This window comes from Ostrinia furnacalis, unplaced genomic scaffold (genome assembly GCF_004193835.3).
Source record: "Ostrinia furnacalis isolate ACB-3 unplaced genomic scaffold, ASM419383v2 OfSCF0995, whole genome shotgun sequence".
Taxonomy (NCBI): domain Eukaryota; kingdom Metazoa; phylum Arthropoda; class Insecta; order Lepidoptera; family Crambidae; genus Ostrinia; species Ostrinia furnacalis.
The window spans coordinates 461,529-479,534 of record NW_021131234.1 but is presented as its reverse complement, the minus strand read 5'-3'; the positions used below and the strand labels follow the sequence as shown (position 1 = coordinate 479,534).

Here is an 18,006-nt window from a genome sequence, read left to right as displayed (position 1 = left end):
ACTAGGGCAAATCCCTATCACTGGTTCCCTATTTTCCCTACTCATATTATAAATGCGAAAGAAACTCCGTTCTCCGTTTGTCTGTTACGTTTTAACGCCTAAACCATTTTGATGTTTGGTAAAGAGATTTTGAAGAGATTTTAGAATGGACATAGGATAGTTTTTGTCAAGGTTTTCTGTGACAGACAAAATATCACGCGGGCAACACCGCGGGCAAAAGTTTGTGAGTACATTTGTTGTGAAACCAAAATGCAAACTTTTAAAAGCTTAAATATACATTTTGAAAATCTACCTACCTACCCTTTTTTTTCAAACTCGCCCAACGGAAAGTTTTAACAAAAGTATTAAATTAAAATTCTGCGTATTCCGCAAATACCAGAATTTATGACGTTGTAAACTAAATCTTCCTTTTGTTTAAAAACAAATACGCATCTGAAAATAAATTCTCACAGTCATCGCAAGTTTTAGGCTGGGTTGCACCATCTTACTTTAACTTTGACAAAAGTCAAAAATCTGTCAAATTCCATACAAAAGCACCAGTTATTGTTAAAATATTTTATGTTGTTATGGTTGAAATGAGGTGGTGCAACTCAGCCTTATTGTTCTCAATGTTATCTCGAAAACAATAGACTTACTTCGGACTTCGGCTTAAGCCCGCCTAAATGGGCAAGGAGGTACCTACCTACCTAAAGTTTCAGGTAGAAAGCTACAGTCAATAAGGTCTAATTTTGATTGTTCTTAAAAATACCACGCTCTGGAAATTTAACACTATTTAAAAACACCACGCAAATGGATACTCGCATGTAAATATGCAGGAAGGAAATAGGCGGCGCCCGCCCTAGGTATTAGCTGAAAGGGTGAATAAACGCCAGGGTACTTACTAAAGAACTTTTGATAGCCAAAGCTAGTACGTATGTTAATTGTTAGACTAGGCGCATACCACCGATTTTTAGTTGGCCGATATTTGGCCCGATTTTAATTTGTATGAAGAATCAGCCAAATCAAATCGGCGTAATGTGCGCAGTTCCATACATGCCCATACTGATCAACTGCCCGACTAAACTATCGGCCGACGAAAAATCGATGGTCTGCGCCTAGGCTTAAGGCTTTTTGAAATAACTATTGTTATAGGTATACAATAACTCCTATCATTTATGTATTAATAAGTCTGACACAGACAGATATTTGAATTGCCACAATATTGCCGTTTCATTAACTACGGTGGTAGTCTTTTGACAAGGCTCAATAGACTTCAATGGCTTCACATTGAGCCGTGGGTAAATGCAAAACCATACCTAAATTGAAGCTACGTTTATGTATTCTGTGGCTACGTGACAAAGCGCACGTTACCTATGTCCTCCGTAGAAGGGAACCAAAGGTACCTACTATTTCTTCTCGATAAAAAAGTCGGTTCATTAGTAAGGGCGATTGAAGTTAAGGTACGATAATTATGACATAACGATAAGGGCTTTAGTGTAAGTATACCTAAACATTATGACATACCTGTTATTAAGTAAAACATTCTTCAAATTATAATCATGTTTTACACTAATGAATTTGCTACAAAGGCCAAGAAGGCGCTAGATTGACGCACATACAGCTTGCTCAAATTGCGAAACTTAAATAATTAACTGACTAGCTGTCAAACGAGTTTCATCCTACCGCACGTAATTAATCGTGACTTCAATCACGTTAATTTTAACACTGAGAATTTTATTTTTGGCACACTTGAGTATCATGAACAAGTCATATATCAGATCAGCACCATATGAAATCTACTTAATCACCATCAGGTCATTCAGTCTCCATTAAGCCTGAAACTTATAAGCCTAAAAACTTTCCATGCTAGCCAGACGGGCAGGAGAGGCCTGATGTTTACAAATGTTTGTCCCTAGTATACCTAAGCTACGGGAAGATTGGGAATGGTCTTATTCATTGATTCGATGATAGATATTATGCAGTTCTGGCAAAGATCAAATATTTTATTAAAAGGTGGTTCCAATCACTGACTGACTCACTCATCATGAAATCTTAGAAACTATAAGTGCTAGGAGTCTCAAATTTTGCATGGGGGTTCCTTTTAGAACGTAGGTGCTCACTAAGACGGGATTTGTCAAAATTCAATCCCCAAGGGGGTAAAACAGGATCTACGCGTACAAATTCGCAGGCATCCGCTAGTGTTCAAATATTAATGTTTCCTACACTTTTTTACTTTTTCTCATGATTAAAAATGTATCAAAACGATAGATCAAAACTTGAATACCTAAAACGACATTTCCTGCTACGAACTAGTGATCGTAAAAAATATTTGTTCAAGATAGCTAATTATTGTTAATTTCTGTGCAAATACCCAAGTTTCGTTAAACAATTCATTACAATAATGGTCGACATTAGCAAACGTGTTATTTGTCGATGGAAAACCCCACTGTGACCCAACAAAGGGCTGGTTAATTACGGTAAACGAGTCTTACAAAGCACTTTTTTTGGCCGTAAGTGCGCGGGCGCAGGTTTCTTGCTCAGCAACGAAGCTAGGGAGTTTAATCTCAAAGGGTCTTTCGTCCAAGGAGGACACCTCGTGATTCAACCTTAGTTTATTGTATATTTTGTAACTTTTGTATTTTATATTCTTGTATTTTTGTTTTATTTTATCTCGTTTAACATTTTATATCTTTGTAACTTCTGTTTTATATTTTTGTATTTTGTATATTTTATATTTTTGTGATTTTTGTTTTATTCTATCTCGTTTGGCATTTTATATCTATTTGTAACTCCTGTGTTTTGTATTTTTTGTATTTTATACATATTGTTGTTTCATTTCTTTTGGCATTTTATATTTTTGTAACATCTGTATTTTAATATTTTTGTAATTTTTGTATTTTATATTTTTGTTTTATCTTATCTCGTTTTGTGAACTTGTGCGGAAAATGGCGAGAAGATTGAACAACCTTCGCCGTTTCTTCAGCGACCCTGACTTCCAAACCGTAAGTATATTTTTAAAAGATATTTAACAACAGTTTGCTGAAAATGTAGACAAATTACTGTTTAAAATAATTTGAAATCCGTCAAAAATGCAAGTTTTATGTTCAAAAATCTTTAAGGATATTGTTTAGATTCTTGTGTTTTTTTATTTAAAATTTATTTAAAGAAAATTAATCAGTTGGTTTTCTTGAGTGGAAAATATGTTTTTTTTTTATACTTTTGGGTTCGATTTCAATTTTAATTGCAATTGTAATTTTAACTGTCAGTCTTTAATAGAGTTAATTTGATAAACATTGACCTCATTCTAAGCCTTGTTACTATTTTTTGAGACCACGTTTCATATTTTTATATCTTAACCCTTAACCACTGACGTGTCATTTTGTTACACTAACACTGACGTACGTACGCCATACGTACGGAACTTTGAAGACCTCCTGATGTATCAAAAGAGAGTAACTTTATTAAAATTATTTACACATATTTATATTAAACAGAGATAGAAAAAAAAACATAGTAACATTAATAGAATAGTATGATATTGGTGAAATCCTCAAGATGTAATAAAAGTTAGACAGGCATTTTTTAAAAATCAACACAAAAATATTCGATAACACTAGGAACTTCTATTTTGGCCATATTAAAGATTAATAACAGTTTTAATCAGGAAAAAATCACAATAGCAATAATTCAGAAATTAAGTCACTTTTTAATACAGTTCATTTAGGAAGGCTATTTTCTATAGTCTTTCTTTGTTTGATGACCTGGTCACCAGTTTGCCGTGCTTCAAACTAGCAAGGAAATTTGAAAATATGGTATACAATCTTCAGAAGTAGTCAAATCCAAAGCCACGAACTAAAGCTCCTTCACCATCATGATGATTGTCTTCCAAAACCGCAACTAATATAAAAATTTTCATCCACCGGATTTTTTGCTAATTTCTTCGTCATTTGTAATAATTTTTGACGTAAATAAGGTTTTTTATATATATGTTACGGTCAAAGTGATAAATGTGAAAATTATGAATAATCGCCGGTTATTATGAATAATTACCGCATGATTTGGTAAATGTGATTAATATGAGGTCATTTATGTGTGTATAAAACTAAATAGGCGGCTTAGGGGTGGCCCANTGGCCATCGCATGAAAACACGTGTAAATTAAATTATTTAGTGCGATGGCCAAGTCACACAACATTAACTATGTATAATAATAAAGAAATCGCAGTAGGTAAGGAACCATAGACTTGGCACGACTTTGTCTAGATTTCATTACTTTTTAGAGATAAACAAGCAGCTCCATCGACNAAGCCTAAGTTAACATTGTTTAATGTTTTTAATTTGTGTTTAAGGGCCAGTGTTAGATTGTAAACACAAACTAAACGCAAAAGTGTTTGACAGTGACGTTTGTTAGTGACAATTCAACTTCCTGTTTGTCTCTTCCGCTCTCGATGGTTGTTGCGCTGTGTAACCTGTGTTTTAATTACCGAAATAAATCTCTGATAATACTAAATAAATCTAGTTTATTTTGGCCAAACCCATCACCATTGACGTTAGCGGGGATTAATGAATAAAAAGTTCACTAATCCCCGTTGACGGGGATTAGTGGAATAAGCCTGTGAAAGGCTTTGAAAGTGGTGCCACGGTCTAATATAATTCAGATTGAAACATCCTGATCATCGCTCTAAGACCGGTCCGTTCACAGTTTTAACTGACGAGGAAGAACAGCTTTTTGTTGACTGGATAAAATAAAAATCAGTAGCAAAAAAGGATTTCCGAAGAGAAAAGAAGATTTGATAAAAGCGTTTATGGAAAGTTTAAAACCATATTTAAATATAAGCGTTTGAACTGATATGGTATGTTCCTAAACAAAAAAAATGTTACTTTTCTTTAAACAAAGGATTTTATTTTGTTTATTTCTATAATGAATCTCTTTAAAACCTCTACATAAGACCTAGCAGCTATTTTTCAGTCTTGCAAGAACAGTGCCAATAATAGGTAATTATCATTGCCAATAAAAGGTTTGGCTATGCCAACAACTGGTATTTTGAGGTATTTTTTTAAAAGGTACACTATATTGAATAAATGATTTAATTTATTAATGATAAGTACTTTATAATATTCTGCAAAGATTAAAAGACCAATATAAATGTTTTTATCTTTGATAAAACATATTTTTACATGTAAATTTTACCGGTTTTGTGAAGTAGCTGCTTAAAGTGCCAATAATTGGGTGGTTTACCCTATTTGAATTGCCACAATATTGCCGTTTCATTAACTACGGTAGTCTTTTGACATGGCTCAATCTAATCGATGGCTTCACATTGAGCCGTGGGTAAATGCAAAACCATACCTAAATTGAAGCTACGTTTATGTATTCTGTGGCTATGTGACAAAGCGCATGTTACCTATGTCCTCCGTAGAAGGGAACCAAAGGTACCTATTTCTTCTCGATAAAAAAGTCGGTTCAATGGTAAGGGTGATTGAAGTTAAGGTACGATAATTTAATATGACATCTTATCGTTATGGCTTTAGTGTAAGTATACCTAAACATTATGACATACCTACCTGTTATTAAGTAAAACAATCTTCAAATTATATCATGTTTTACGCTAATGAATTTGCTACAAAGACCAAAAAGGCGCTAGATTGACGCACATACAGCTTGCTCAAATTGCGAAACTTAAATAATTAACTGACAAGCTGTCAAACGAGTTTCATCCTACCGCACGTAATTAATCGTGACTTCAATCACGTTAATTTTAACACTGAGAATTTTATTTTTAGCACACTTGAGTATCATGAACAAGTCATATATCAGATCAGCACCATATGAAATCTACCTAATCACCATCAGGTCATTCAGTCTCCATTAAGCCAGACGGACAGGAGAGGCCTGATGTTTACAAATGTTTGTCCCTAGTACATCTACGGGAAGATTGGGAATGGTCTTATTCAATGATTCGATGATTGATATTATGCAGTTCCGGCAAAGATTCAAATATTTTATTAAAAGGTGGTTCCAATCACTGACTGACTCACTCATCACGAAATCTTAGAAACTACAAGTGCTAGGAGTCTCAAATTTTGCATGGGGGTTCCTTTTAGAACGTAGGTGCTCACTAAAACGGGATTTGTCAAAATTCAATCCCCAAGGGGGTAAAACGGGATCTACGCGTACAAAGTCGCAGGCATCCGCTAGTGTTCAAATATTAATGTTTCCTACACTTTTTTACTTTTTCTCATGATTAAAAATGTATCAAAACGATAGATCAAAACTTGAATACCTAATACGACATTTCCTGCTACGAACTAGTGATCGTACAAAATGTTTGTTCAAGATAGCTAATTATTGTTAATTTCTCTGCAAATACCCAAGTTTCGTTAAACAATTCATTACAATAATGGTCGACATTAGCAAACGTGTTATTTGTCGATGGAAAACCCCACTGTGACCCAACAAAGGGCTGGTTAATTACGGTAAACGAGTCTTACAAAGCACTTTTTTTGGCCGAAAGTGCGCGGGCGCAGGTTTCTTGCTCAGCAACGAAGCTAGGGAGTTTAATCTCAAAGGGTCTTTCGTCCAAGGAGGACACCTCGTGATTCAACCTTAGTTTATTCTATATTTTGTAACTTTTGTATTTTATATTTTCGTAATTTTGTATTTTTGTTTTATTTTATCTCGTTTAACATTTTATACCTATCTTTGTAACTTCTGTTTTATATTTTTGTATTTTGTGTATTTTATATTTTTGTGATTTTTGTTTTACTCTATCTAGTTTTGCATTTTATATCTCTTTGTAACTCCTGTATTTTGTAATTTTTGTATTCTATACATATTGTTGTTTCATTTCTTTTGGTATTTTATATTTTTGTAACATCTGTATTTTAATATTTTTGTATTTTTTATTTTTGTTTTATCTTATCTCGTTTTGTGAACTTGTGCGGAAAATGGCGAGAAGATTGAACAACCTTCGCCGTTTCTTCAGCGACCCTGACTTCCAAACCGTAAGTATTTTAATTTTAAAAGATATTAAAAACAGTTTGCAGAAATGCAGACAAATAACTGTTTAAAATAATTTGAAATCGGTTAAAAATGCAAGTTTTATGTTCAAAAATCTTTAAGGATATTGTTTAGATTCTTGTGTTTTTATTTAAAATTTATTAAAAAAAAATTAGTCGGTTGGTTTTCTTGAGTGGAAAATATGTTTTTTTTTATACTTTTGGGTTCGATTTCAATTTTAATTGCAATTGTAATTTTAACTGTCAGTCTTTAATAGAGTTAATTTGATAAACATTGACCTCATTCTAAGCCTTGTTACTATTTTTTGAGACCACGTTTCATATTTTTATATCTTAATTTAACTACAGTAATAAATTGCCTGAATTTGTGTTCCCAGACCTCAAAGTAAAGATATCAATATTTATGTAAAAACTTAAAAAGGCTACTGCGACACAAGCTATGCTTAGTGCAGAAGCCGCTAGTTATAAGAATATTTTGTATTAAGATTTATTAGCAATAAATAAACATTTTATTTATTTATTATTATTATTTACCAACAGCTTCATATTATTCTGTGCCGATACCTACCTCCTTCCATATTTCAAAGATAGCTTCAAATATGTAGATTTTTAGGTCAAACAATTTTAAAGTTCAGAATCAGAATCAGAATCAGAAATATTTATTTGCTTTTACATGGTTTTACAAGATATTGGATGTTTAGCTGTAAATCATTTTATAGTTATCTAGGTATACTAATATACAGAGGAAAGATTTGATTGCTTTTTTTTGGGGGGGAATATGCTCCGAAACTACGAGACCGATTTGAAAAACAAAAATTCACCAGTTTAAATAATTTTCTGCGTAACATTATTTTCCGCAACTGACACTTCATAAATTTACCGGATTTCGCCGCCAGGTATTATCAAACAGGATACGTTCAGAAATTAATATTGCGATTTTATAGATAAGACATTTCTATGGCCGGAACAGTCAGTAAACTACACTTATAAAATCCACACAGGGAAGCCGCAGGGAAAAGCTAGATATTACACTAATACTAGGTAATTAGCACTAGGTACTGTAACTTAAATGATGAAATCGATTAAGCTCAAATGATTACTACCCGTTCGCGCTAAGTTTGCCGGTCCGTGGATTGCGCGTCCCCTCCCCCAACCGCGATTAAACGCAATTTGTTTGTGATGAAACGCAATTAATGTGTCTTATTTTACGCAAATACACAATTTTTATCAATATTAATAAATAAAAAATATTTTAAATATAGTTTGCTATAGACGCTTCCCTTCGAGTGACGTCATTTCGCCAGATGCAAACTGAAAGCGAACAGATAGTAGTAGGTATTAGACACAAGCTGTCACAGCGAACTTCTAGTTCTTCTAAAATGTTGTCTTATTTTATCTCTAAAATCCAAACATTAATTAAAAAAAGTTGTCATAAATTTATATCTAAATCGCTACATTATTTAATTTCTAAACGTAATCCTAGCACTGGCCACATCCCTAGCGATAGGCGCGCGCGCAGCTGAATCTTAACCGTCCGTCTCTCACTCGAACGACGCGGAGGTGATCAGACGTCGGCGGCCATATTTTTGTGACGTGCGTGCTTTCAGAAAATGGCAGAGGCACTACCTAATTTATTGATTGCACGGTATTTTCAAAGTTTTTTAACTGACTTTTTTGAAAATAATTGATAGCCTATGTTTAGTAGATTTTTTAGTATTCCAATAGCGAAAAATTTTTTCTAATCAGTCCAGTAGTTTCGGAGCCTATTCTCTTCATGCAAACAAGTAGTCAAATCTTTCTTTTAATATGTTTTAAGACCTTTATTCTCATTAAGAATTATTACAAAATTCGCTATGAGAACAAATTAATTGTTTATAGAAAATCGTAGAAGTTGGGGGTAGTAAGTCACAGCGTCCGGCGTAGATGTTTGGCAAAATAATCTTCGACCGATAGATTCAAAGTGCGTTCAGCGTTTACAAGATAAAATATTGGTCTTTAATATCGAACAAAGATTTTCATTTCATGAACTCAAACCAAGTTTTCTTTCCAGGAACTCAATCTGCAGGATATCCGGAGGTTCCTGGTATTCCTGTTAGATGAGAGGGAGGTTGAGGAGTGCGTCACCTGCAACCGCCTTCGTTGCAGGTGCCCTCCAAGCTCGCCCCAGCCTTCCACCTCCGGGGCGAGACAAGGGTTCCCCCAGGCTCCACCGCCAGAAGCACTGCCCAGGCCACGCTGGGCAGTGTACAGAAGTCATAGGAGACAGGNTTTTCCCGGCGCACACGCATCTCTGGCCACTAGGAAACTACCAAAAAGGACACGCAAAAATTCCCGCACACAATGAAGTTTTGAACGAAAAACCGTTTGACCGACGTACCACGTACGTACGTCAGTGGTTAAGGGTTAATTTAACTACAGTAATAAATTGCCTGAATTTGTGTTCTGTGTGTGTATCAATATTTATGTAAAAACTTAAAAAGGCTACTGCGACATAAGCTATGCTTAATGCAGAAGCCGCTAGTTATAAGAATATTTTGTATTAAGATTTATTGGCAATAAAGGCAATAAACATTTTATTTATTTATTATTATTATTATTTACCAACAGCTTCATATTATTCTGTGCCGATACCTACCTCCTTACATATTAAAAATTTCAAAGATAGCTTCAAATATATTTTTTAGGTCACACAATTTTAAAGTTATTGGATGTTTAGCTGAAATAATTTTAAAGTTATCTAGATATACTAATATATTTTTTTTGGAGGGAATAGGCTCCTAAACTACGAGACCGATTTGAAAAAGAAAAATTCACCAGTTTAAATAATTTTCTGCGTAACATTATTTTGCGCAACTGACATTTTCCGTCATACTTACATTAAATTTCCAAATTTCGCCAAGCCAGGTAAACAGAATACGTTCAGAAATTAATATTGCGATTTTATAGATACGACATTTTTATGGCCGGAACAGCCAGTAAACTACTTATAAAATCCACACAGGGAAGCCGCAGGCAAAAGCTAGATATTACACTAACACTAGGTAACTAGCACTAGGTACTTTAACTTAAATGATGAAATCGATTAAGCTTAAATGATTATTACCCGTTCGCGCTAAGTTTGCCGGTCCGTGGATTGCGCGTACCCTCCCCCAACCGCGATTAAACGCAATTAATGTGTCTTATTTTACGCAAATACACAATTTTTATCAATATTAATAAATAAAAAATATTTTAAATATAGTTTGCTATAGACGCTTCCCTTCGAGTGACGTCATTTCGCCAGATGCAAACTGAAAGCGAACGGATAGTAGTAGGTATTAGACACAAGCTGTCACAGCGAACTTCTAGTTCTTCTAAAATGTTGTCTTATTTTATCTCTAAAATCCAAACATTAATTTAAAAAGTTGTCATAAATTTATATCTAAATCGCAACATTATTTAATTTCTAAACGTAATCCTGTGTTCGTGCTACGCATTATACCTATCCTAGCGCTAGCCACATCCCTAGCGATAGGCGCGTGCGCAGCTGAATCTGAACCGCCCGTCTCTCACTCGAACGACGCGGAGGTGATCAGACGTCGGCGGCCATATTTTTGTGACGCGCGTGCTTTCAGAAAATGGCGGAGGCACTACCTAATTTATTGATTGCACGGTATTTTCAAAGTTTTTTAACTGACTTTTTTGAAAATAATTGATAGCGTATGTTTAGTAGATTTTTTAGTATTCTAATAGCGAAAGAATTTTTGTAATCAGTCCAGTAGTTTCGGAGCCTATTCTCTTCAAGCAAAATCAAATCTTTCTTTTAATATTTGTTTTAAGACCTTTATTTATTAAGAATTTTATTACAAAATTCGATTACTATGAGAACCTATTAACAAAATAGTATTTATAAAAAATCGTAGAAGTTGGGGGTAGTACCAAAAAGTCACAGCGTTGGTCGTAGATGTTTGGCAAAATAATCTTCGACCAAAGATTCAAAGTGCGTTCAGCGTTTACAAAATAAAATATTGGTCTTTAATATCGAACAAAGATTTTCATTTCATGAACTAAAACCAAGTTTTCTTTCCAGGAACTCAATCTGCAGGATATCCGGAGGTTTCTGGTGTTCCTGTTAGATGAGAGGGAGGTTGAGGAGTGCGTCACCTGCAACCGCCTTCGTTGCAGGTGCGCTCCAAGCTCGCCCCAGCCTTCCACCTCCGGGGCGAGACAAGGGTTCCCCCAGGCTCCACCGCCAGAAGCACTGCCCAGGCCACGCTGGGCAGTGTACAGAAGTCATAGGAGACAAGCTCCAGAACCTGATCCAGTTCTGGAGCGTCACTATGACGATCTTCTGCGGTGGGTGCAGGAGTCACACCCGGGGGTTACGCGCGCCGGCCCTGATATGACTTTCCCAATGGACGGTGAGTTAGTCTTAATAAAATTGTTTTCAATAAGGTATAAAATATAACCTGACCTTCACTGGTTGGGTTTTTATTGACAGTCAGGCTGTAGATCCTGGCTACACAGGATTTGCAGCGTGGGAAACGAGAGGTGGGAATAGTCCCGCAATTAAATATTTCGAGTTCGGTTCCTAGTCAAAATGATGTGTGGAGCTATGATAATTCCAATATTTTACAGTCCTCTTAATTGTTTGGCCAAACGGTTGAAAAGTTAAATTGTCACAATAATTCGATAGGTAGTTATTTGTTTTGATTCATTGTAAACTTTATTCTTCTTACTCAAAATTAATATTTTTGCTTGGTTTAAAATTTTTGCTGAAAGACATGCCACGTAACATAGCATCTCCAACTACCCACTTTTATAAGCGTAATTTAAATTAATGTTGTGCAATGTATATTGTTATTTTTTACGCGGAACCACGTAGAAAANGTAGAAAATAGCAGATTAGAATAGAACCCAAGCCGTCTGGCAAATGCTCCATTTACCTCTGTAAGGGGACGATGTTGCTCCTGTAGTAGAAACTAAATGACCTGATGATCATGAAAACTTATTCTGTAAATTAGGGTGCTTCTGTAGTGGAGACTAAGGCCTGGTTCATAAGCAATAACCACGCGGTTTCTGGTTGGTTCTTAGCGAAACACTAAAGTAACCTTGCGGTTACGTTCGATGCAAACGTACGACAACTGCACAGAAACCGCGCTATTACCGCTGTCTAAACCAGGCCTAAATGACCAGATTTTGACAATTTCTTTGTGTCTTCCAGGGTCAGTCAACAACGACATAAATATGTCGTGGCCGGCGCACCAGAGGTCCATCTGGTATCAACCCCCTCGGGTGGAACCCTTGCCGGAGGCGCATCTCGTCAGGGTCTACCGGCAGTTCTGCGAGTACTACCTGCACGTACTCGCAGAAAATAAACCGCAGGGAGATAGAGGTAAGTTGGAAAATCTCAATGTTTATACAGGGTGTCCCAGAATAGGTGAATCAAATTGATAGGGGTAGGTAGCTCTACTAATGTACTATCCCAAAAAAATACGAAAAAAAATAAAGCGCATAAGGAAACAAAAAAATATTTTTTTTAAAAGTGAAAATAAATCAGCTTTGACTAAGTATCTGGCTATAATTGCTGCGTTTGGAGTTTATTTGTACTTTTTTCTTACTTATATTAATTATTATCTGTAAGCAAAATTTGAAAATAATGACTAGATTTCGAGTTTAGAGCACTTTATTTAAAAAATAAATTCCGTACTCAACATTTTTTTTCATATTTTTTGGGATAGAGCTACCTCCCCTATTAGTTTGATTCACCCATTCTGGGACACCCTGATACTTGTATTAGATACTTTAAGGTTATGTTAATGTCAAATCAAAGCCAGCTTTGCACATCTATATCTGAAGACATAAAAATACATTTACTACATACTTTTATTCTTATAATAATTAGCTTTGTAGAAAAAAAAATGCAATGCTTGTCTAAGGGTTTATTCCCATGGCAATCCAGTAAAACAGAATCCCGTAGAACTGGATTGTCATTATGAACACACATAATGTCGAATTTCATAAGTTGTTTGAAATTGGAAGTAGGTATGTAGGTAAAATACAAATTCGAACGGATTGGTTTTTTGCGGGACAATGCAAACGGGCTGTTCGTGTGAACGTTAATATTAAAACATGTTACTAAACAGGATCCTGCAAAAAACGGGATGTCCCCTTGGGAATAAACCCTAACAGTCTCATTTTGTTTATTTAATTTAATTATGTGAATATTTTCGAACCTGTCTGTATATCGTCAATTATTATTACTCATCAAGTTTTTTTGTTTCAGGTTAACAATCAAGAAGATTTATATATTCGTGGATTATTATGTTTATATTGTATATTTTTATGTTTTAATACCATGGGACATTATTATGAAACATAAAGTTGTAAATTGTAGTTTGTTTGTTTTTAATTATTGTAAAGAACATAATATTTCAACACGGGGTACTATTCTTTAGGGACACCATCAGACGAGCTTAAAGTTGATAACAAAAGTGCCTGAAGTAATCATCTCCGTGTAGATTAACTTGAATTTTTTTTAACACAAAATCCGCTGCTCACAGAAAAAATATCAATAGCTGAAACTATAGACTTACATAAAAAGTTTTGTTTTGCTATTATTTTGATTTTTGTTAGTTCTCGTAAAAAAAAAATATTTTTGTAATCTTTATTTTGACATTTATTTTTGATCTTTTATTTATGATTGTGATTACTTTTAATGTGATGTTTTCATTTTATTCTAGTCCTTTAAATAACAGCTTGAAAACCAGTTACTATTATTTTGACCAAGTTGATCTACGTTATTTTCATATTTTGTTAGTTTGTAAGTTATTTTATGTTACTATTTATTTTATGTTAGGTAGTTTGTTTTCTTTAATATTTTTACTGTATTTTCTTTTGTATTCTTTTTTAAATTTCGTGTTTTTAGCAATGTTTTTATCATAATTTTAATTCACATTTAAAGCAGCGGCTTTTGAATTTTCTGATAAAGTCCCATGGAAATTAGGTTAGGTAGGTTAATTATTTATTAATAGGTTAAGTATTTATTAAAAATTTAAATTGGATCAAATCAACACTCCTTTTATTTCACTAATCCCTTGATAGGTTCTAAACCAATCGCTTCAAATATTTTGGTGTCATTTATCTCACATTTTGGTGGTACCTTTTAATCCTATTCAGTAATTTTATTTATTGTTTCTTAACTGACAGTCATTTACAATAATATTTCTGTTAAAGCCTGGTCCGTGAGCACGTAGAATCCCGTCCAATGACCCCAAGCTGCCCATCCTTGTCGCTCGCACGTAATTATGTTGCTGTCGCGCTCGCACACTCACTGCGGGCGCGCGACGCACTGTCGCGACAGCAATATAATTACGCGTGAGCGACAAGGATGGGTAGCTTGGGGTCATTGGACGGGATTCTACGTGCTCACGGACCAGGCTTTAGATGTTTAAAGGGTAGGTATACCCAACATTGATTAAACAAACGCTGGCCGTAACAGCGTATTACATTTGAAAATTTCGACAGGTTCGCCCAGTGTCTAAGTAGCTCAGATGGAAGAGCAGTCACCCGGCAAGCAAAAGGTCGTGGGTTCGATTCCCGAAACAGGGAGTTCGATTTTTTTCAGTTATTTATAATTTTCACATTATTGTTTCATTGGGAGAAGGGATAGCATGGATTATTTAGTGCACTGAAAAGGGCTAAACAATTTGAAGGCTTGCGACTTGAATAATAAAATTTAAAACCTATCATTTTCACGAGATCGTAGATTATCAGTTCGTGTTGTCTACCCTAAAATTATAACGAGGAAAGATTTTGTTTCCCTATATTGAATAGGTTCCGAAACTGCTGAATCAATTTGACCATTAGAAAAAATATTTCACCATCGTTCGAAATAAAAAAAGTCTGCTTATTTATTGCCATTAGGGCGGAACAAAGTTCGCCGGGTCAGCTAGTGTATGATATAAAGAACAAGAAACTTTTCTGGCACTCACTATTCACACCCCTATTCACAAACGATGTTTACTTAAGTGAAGCAGCAAATCGAACGCACAACGTTGAATAGAGCTTTGTGATTGGTTCGTGTGTCACCCTGTGCGTCCACGCGCACTGTGAGACCTCATAGTAATGTTTGTGAATATGGGCGTCAGTAGCACAATGTAATGAGAGTACGTGTACATATGTGTAGGTACAGTATAATTAAAATACTCAGAATGTTTTGTATTTGTTTATTATTCTAGACATTTATTATTCTAGACACCAGATAAACATAGATAGAAGGCTATTAAATATTTTAAACAAAATAGATTAAGAACTAAGTGTTGTTTTACTTAATTAAGTAAGTAAATGAAATAAAAACTTTTTAGACCAAATATTTATTTGCATAGACGTTAAAATAGAAGAAAGAAAGAAAGAAAGATACATTTATTACAATGGACATCACACAAATACAGGCAATTACATAGACATGACAGTGGCACATAATAACAAAAGAAGAAAAAAAAACCGGCCAAGTGCGAGTCGGGCTCGCGCACAAAGGGTTCCGTAGCAGCAAATATAATAAACTTATTATGTNTCCATAGTGCGGCGCTGGTTTTCAGTGTGCCCCATGCCGAGTGAGAGTCACGGACCATTGGTAAAATAAATAGAATAGTAAGCTGCATAAAATTGTCTAGATAAACATACCTAAATAGTGCTCACTTATCAAGATTTCAAATTAAGTAACGTTTAAAATGTAGTCACCATCACTATAATTTTAATGTTAATTAATTTGCATTCTATCCTTTCAAAACATTTGTACCATACAATAAATAAAGCATTATCAATTAAATATTGAGAAAAAGGTTGACAATCGAGATATTATAAGTTCGTGGATTATATTATAAGCAAAACCTCGGACAGACAGACATATCGAAACTGTAAGGGTTCCTTGTCAGGACTACGGAACCCTAAAAAACAGGATGTCCCTTTGGGAACAAACCCAAGTCTCATTATGTTTATTTAATTTAATTATGTAAAGTATTTTCTAACCTGTTTTTTTTTGTTTCAATATTTAATTGATAATAAAGCATTATCAATTAAATATTGAAAAAAAGGTTGACAATCAAGATTTAAGTTCGTGGATTATATTATAAGCAAAACCTCGGACAGATAGCCATATCGAAACTTATGGATTCCTTGTCAGAACTACGGAACCCTAAAAATTAAGAGTTAGTTACAAAAACTCAATATTATGTATTAACAAAAATGCAAAGCAGCTTTCTGTAAAACAGACCTGAACACGATTTTTTTTGAATATAAAACAAACGAAAACAAAATTGTAGAAGATTATACATAAACGTTAAGACTGGAACAGCACGTTTCGCACTCGAACTGTCTATTAATGTCCCGTGGAAATTATATTAAGTATATATATGTAAAATACATTATTGAAATTAAAAATAACAATACCTACATAACTATGTACAGCAAAATAAAGTTTCATATTGAATTACTAAGTACTTAAATAACTAAGGTAAGCTAAACAAAAATCTTTTAATGTCACTAATTCCTTGGTAGGTTCTAATGCCCGTTTTTACCATCAATCCCTATTTTTTTAAGTGATCCCTGTGGTAACACATAACAGGAATTTTGTTTTCATATCGGTCACTTAAAAATTAGGGATTGATGGTAAAAACGGGCATCAGTCAGTTTTAGACCAAATACTTTAGGAGAATGAAGCTAAAATAAAGTTTAAAATAAAAATCGTTATGCACCGCACCGGCAAACTCAGCATGGGATGTCCACCCACAATTTATAAAAGAATTAAGAACAAGAATGAAGAGCCCCGTAAGGTTATAGAAAGTTCTAAGTTTATTTTTTGGACGTAGTGGAAAATATTAAGAACTATATTTAAAAAAAAAACAAAGAAATGAAAGAACAGATAAATACGTGCAGTCGTCAGTCTGCACACTAAGCAAGCAGCAGGTTTTGTAGTGTCTAATAACGTTCCATGGCAGTATAATTCCTACTTCCTACTGGAGGCGTTATTAAAGTTATTGACCCACAGATTACCGACGCCAGCCGGACATGCCGTCCCCAATTGACGGTCAGTTAGCCCCTAACTGGGGGCCCTGCCCTATTAGCAAAAGTCTATTGGTCGGTCAGACTGACCAAAGCCTCAGTCTTCCTGGGACATTCGTTACCCAGGCCTTTGCATTTTGTACCAGGGCACTTTTGTTAAAACCCTTGCGTATGCAGCGTACGAGCGCTGTGGTCCTGTGGTCCTGCCCTTTGTACGAAGACCTACGCCAAGCTCTGCTTCAGGGAATCGTACCCGAGATACCTGGACTGGTACTCCGATCTCGTCTCCTTGGAGGCGAAATTCGCCCGGCTGCGAGAGTTCGCGTACGGCTGGCATAGGAGGAGGACCGCTAGCGCTGCACGGCACCAGAAGGTGTCATCCGTGGAGTGAACGAGTGAACGTCAGGCCCCAGAAGGGGGAGAACTGAACTATAGGGACAAGGACGTAGAAAAATAACTTGTAGGGAGTCAAGAAGTGTGGCGCGGTGGAATGTAATCTGCCCTAGGCAGCCGCAATTCCGCGCACACCTTCAGCGATTCGGCCAGTATAACCGCAAGGTTGGTATGGCCATGGGTGGTGGTGGGTTAACCAAAGCCTCATGGTGAAGCAGTTGCCTAACACCGCACCGGGTCTGGATAAAGTGACTGCGAGGATGCTGACGCATGAGTGGAAGGCTGCATCGGTGGAGTTCTACTTGGTGTACGCCAAGTGCGTAGAGGAAGGAGTGTTCCCAGACGTGTGGAAGGATGGTCGACTGCTCGTGCTGCCAAAAGGCAATGACTAGCCTCTCACCGACCTTAAGGCGTACCGACCGATCAGGTTTCTCTCGATCCTGGGTAAGTTGCTTGAGCGTTTCATGTTACACTGCGCGCCTCAGATCTATAGCGGGATGTCGGATTGCCAGCATGGCTTCACCAGGGGGAAGTCGACTGTGATGGCCAGAGCGTCCACAGCGAAGTATGTTCA

The 18,006-nt window shown here is 35.6% G+C and overlaps 2 protein-coding genes across 4 annotated transcripts in view; one reads left to right on the top strand and one right to left on the bottom strand.

Moving 5' to 3' along the window:
* The window catches only part of cpx (synaptic transmission protein complexin), a 171,658-nt gene that overhangs the window by 112,623 nt on the left and 41,029 nt on the right, over window positions 1-18,006 (bottom strand). The window lies entirely within an intron of this gene.
* Window positions 2,832-13,511, top strand: LOC114350873 (uncharacterized). 3 transcript variants are annotated; one of them, XM_028301828.1, is made up of 5 exons: window positions 2,832-2,981; window positions 9,049-9,264; window positions 11,284-11,398; window positions 12,202-12,372; window positions 13,264-13,511. In XM_028301828.1, exons 1-5 carry the CDS (start codon window positions 2,925-2,927, stop codon window positions 13,266-13,268), a joined length of 564 nt encoding a protein of 187 aa, XP_028157629.1. In that variant the 5' UTR covers window positions 2,832-2,924; the 3' UTR covers window positions 13,269-13,511. The 3 variants fall into 3 exon arrangements, with proteins under 3 accessions (XP_028157629.1, XP_028157627.1, XP_028157630.1); XM_028301826.1 differs by lacking the exon at window positions 2,832-2,981 and adding an exon at window positions 6,725-6,983; XM_028301829.1 differs by lacking the exons at window positions 2,832-2,981; window positions 9,049-9,264 and adding an exon at window positions 6,725-6,983 and having other exon boundaries at window positions 11,068-11,398.

Excerpts from the sequence above, each read along its gene's own strand:
- LOC114350873 (XM_028301828.1), top strand. The coding sequence starts at position 2,925 with ATGGCGAGAAGATTGAACAACCTTCGCCGTTTCTTCAGCGACCCTGAC. Across the intron at positions 2,982-9,048 it reads GCGACCCTGACTTCCAAACC|GAACTCAATCTGCAGGATAT; the intron begins GTAAGTATATTT and ends TTTTCTTTCCAG. Across the intron at positions 11,399-12,201 it reads TATGACTTTCCCAATGGACG|GGTCAGTCAACAACGACATA; the intron begins GTGAGTTAGTCT and ends TGTGTCTTCCAG.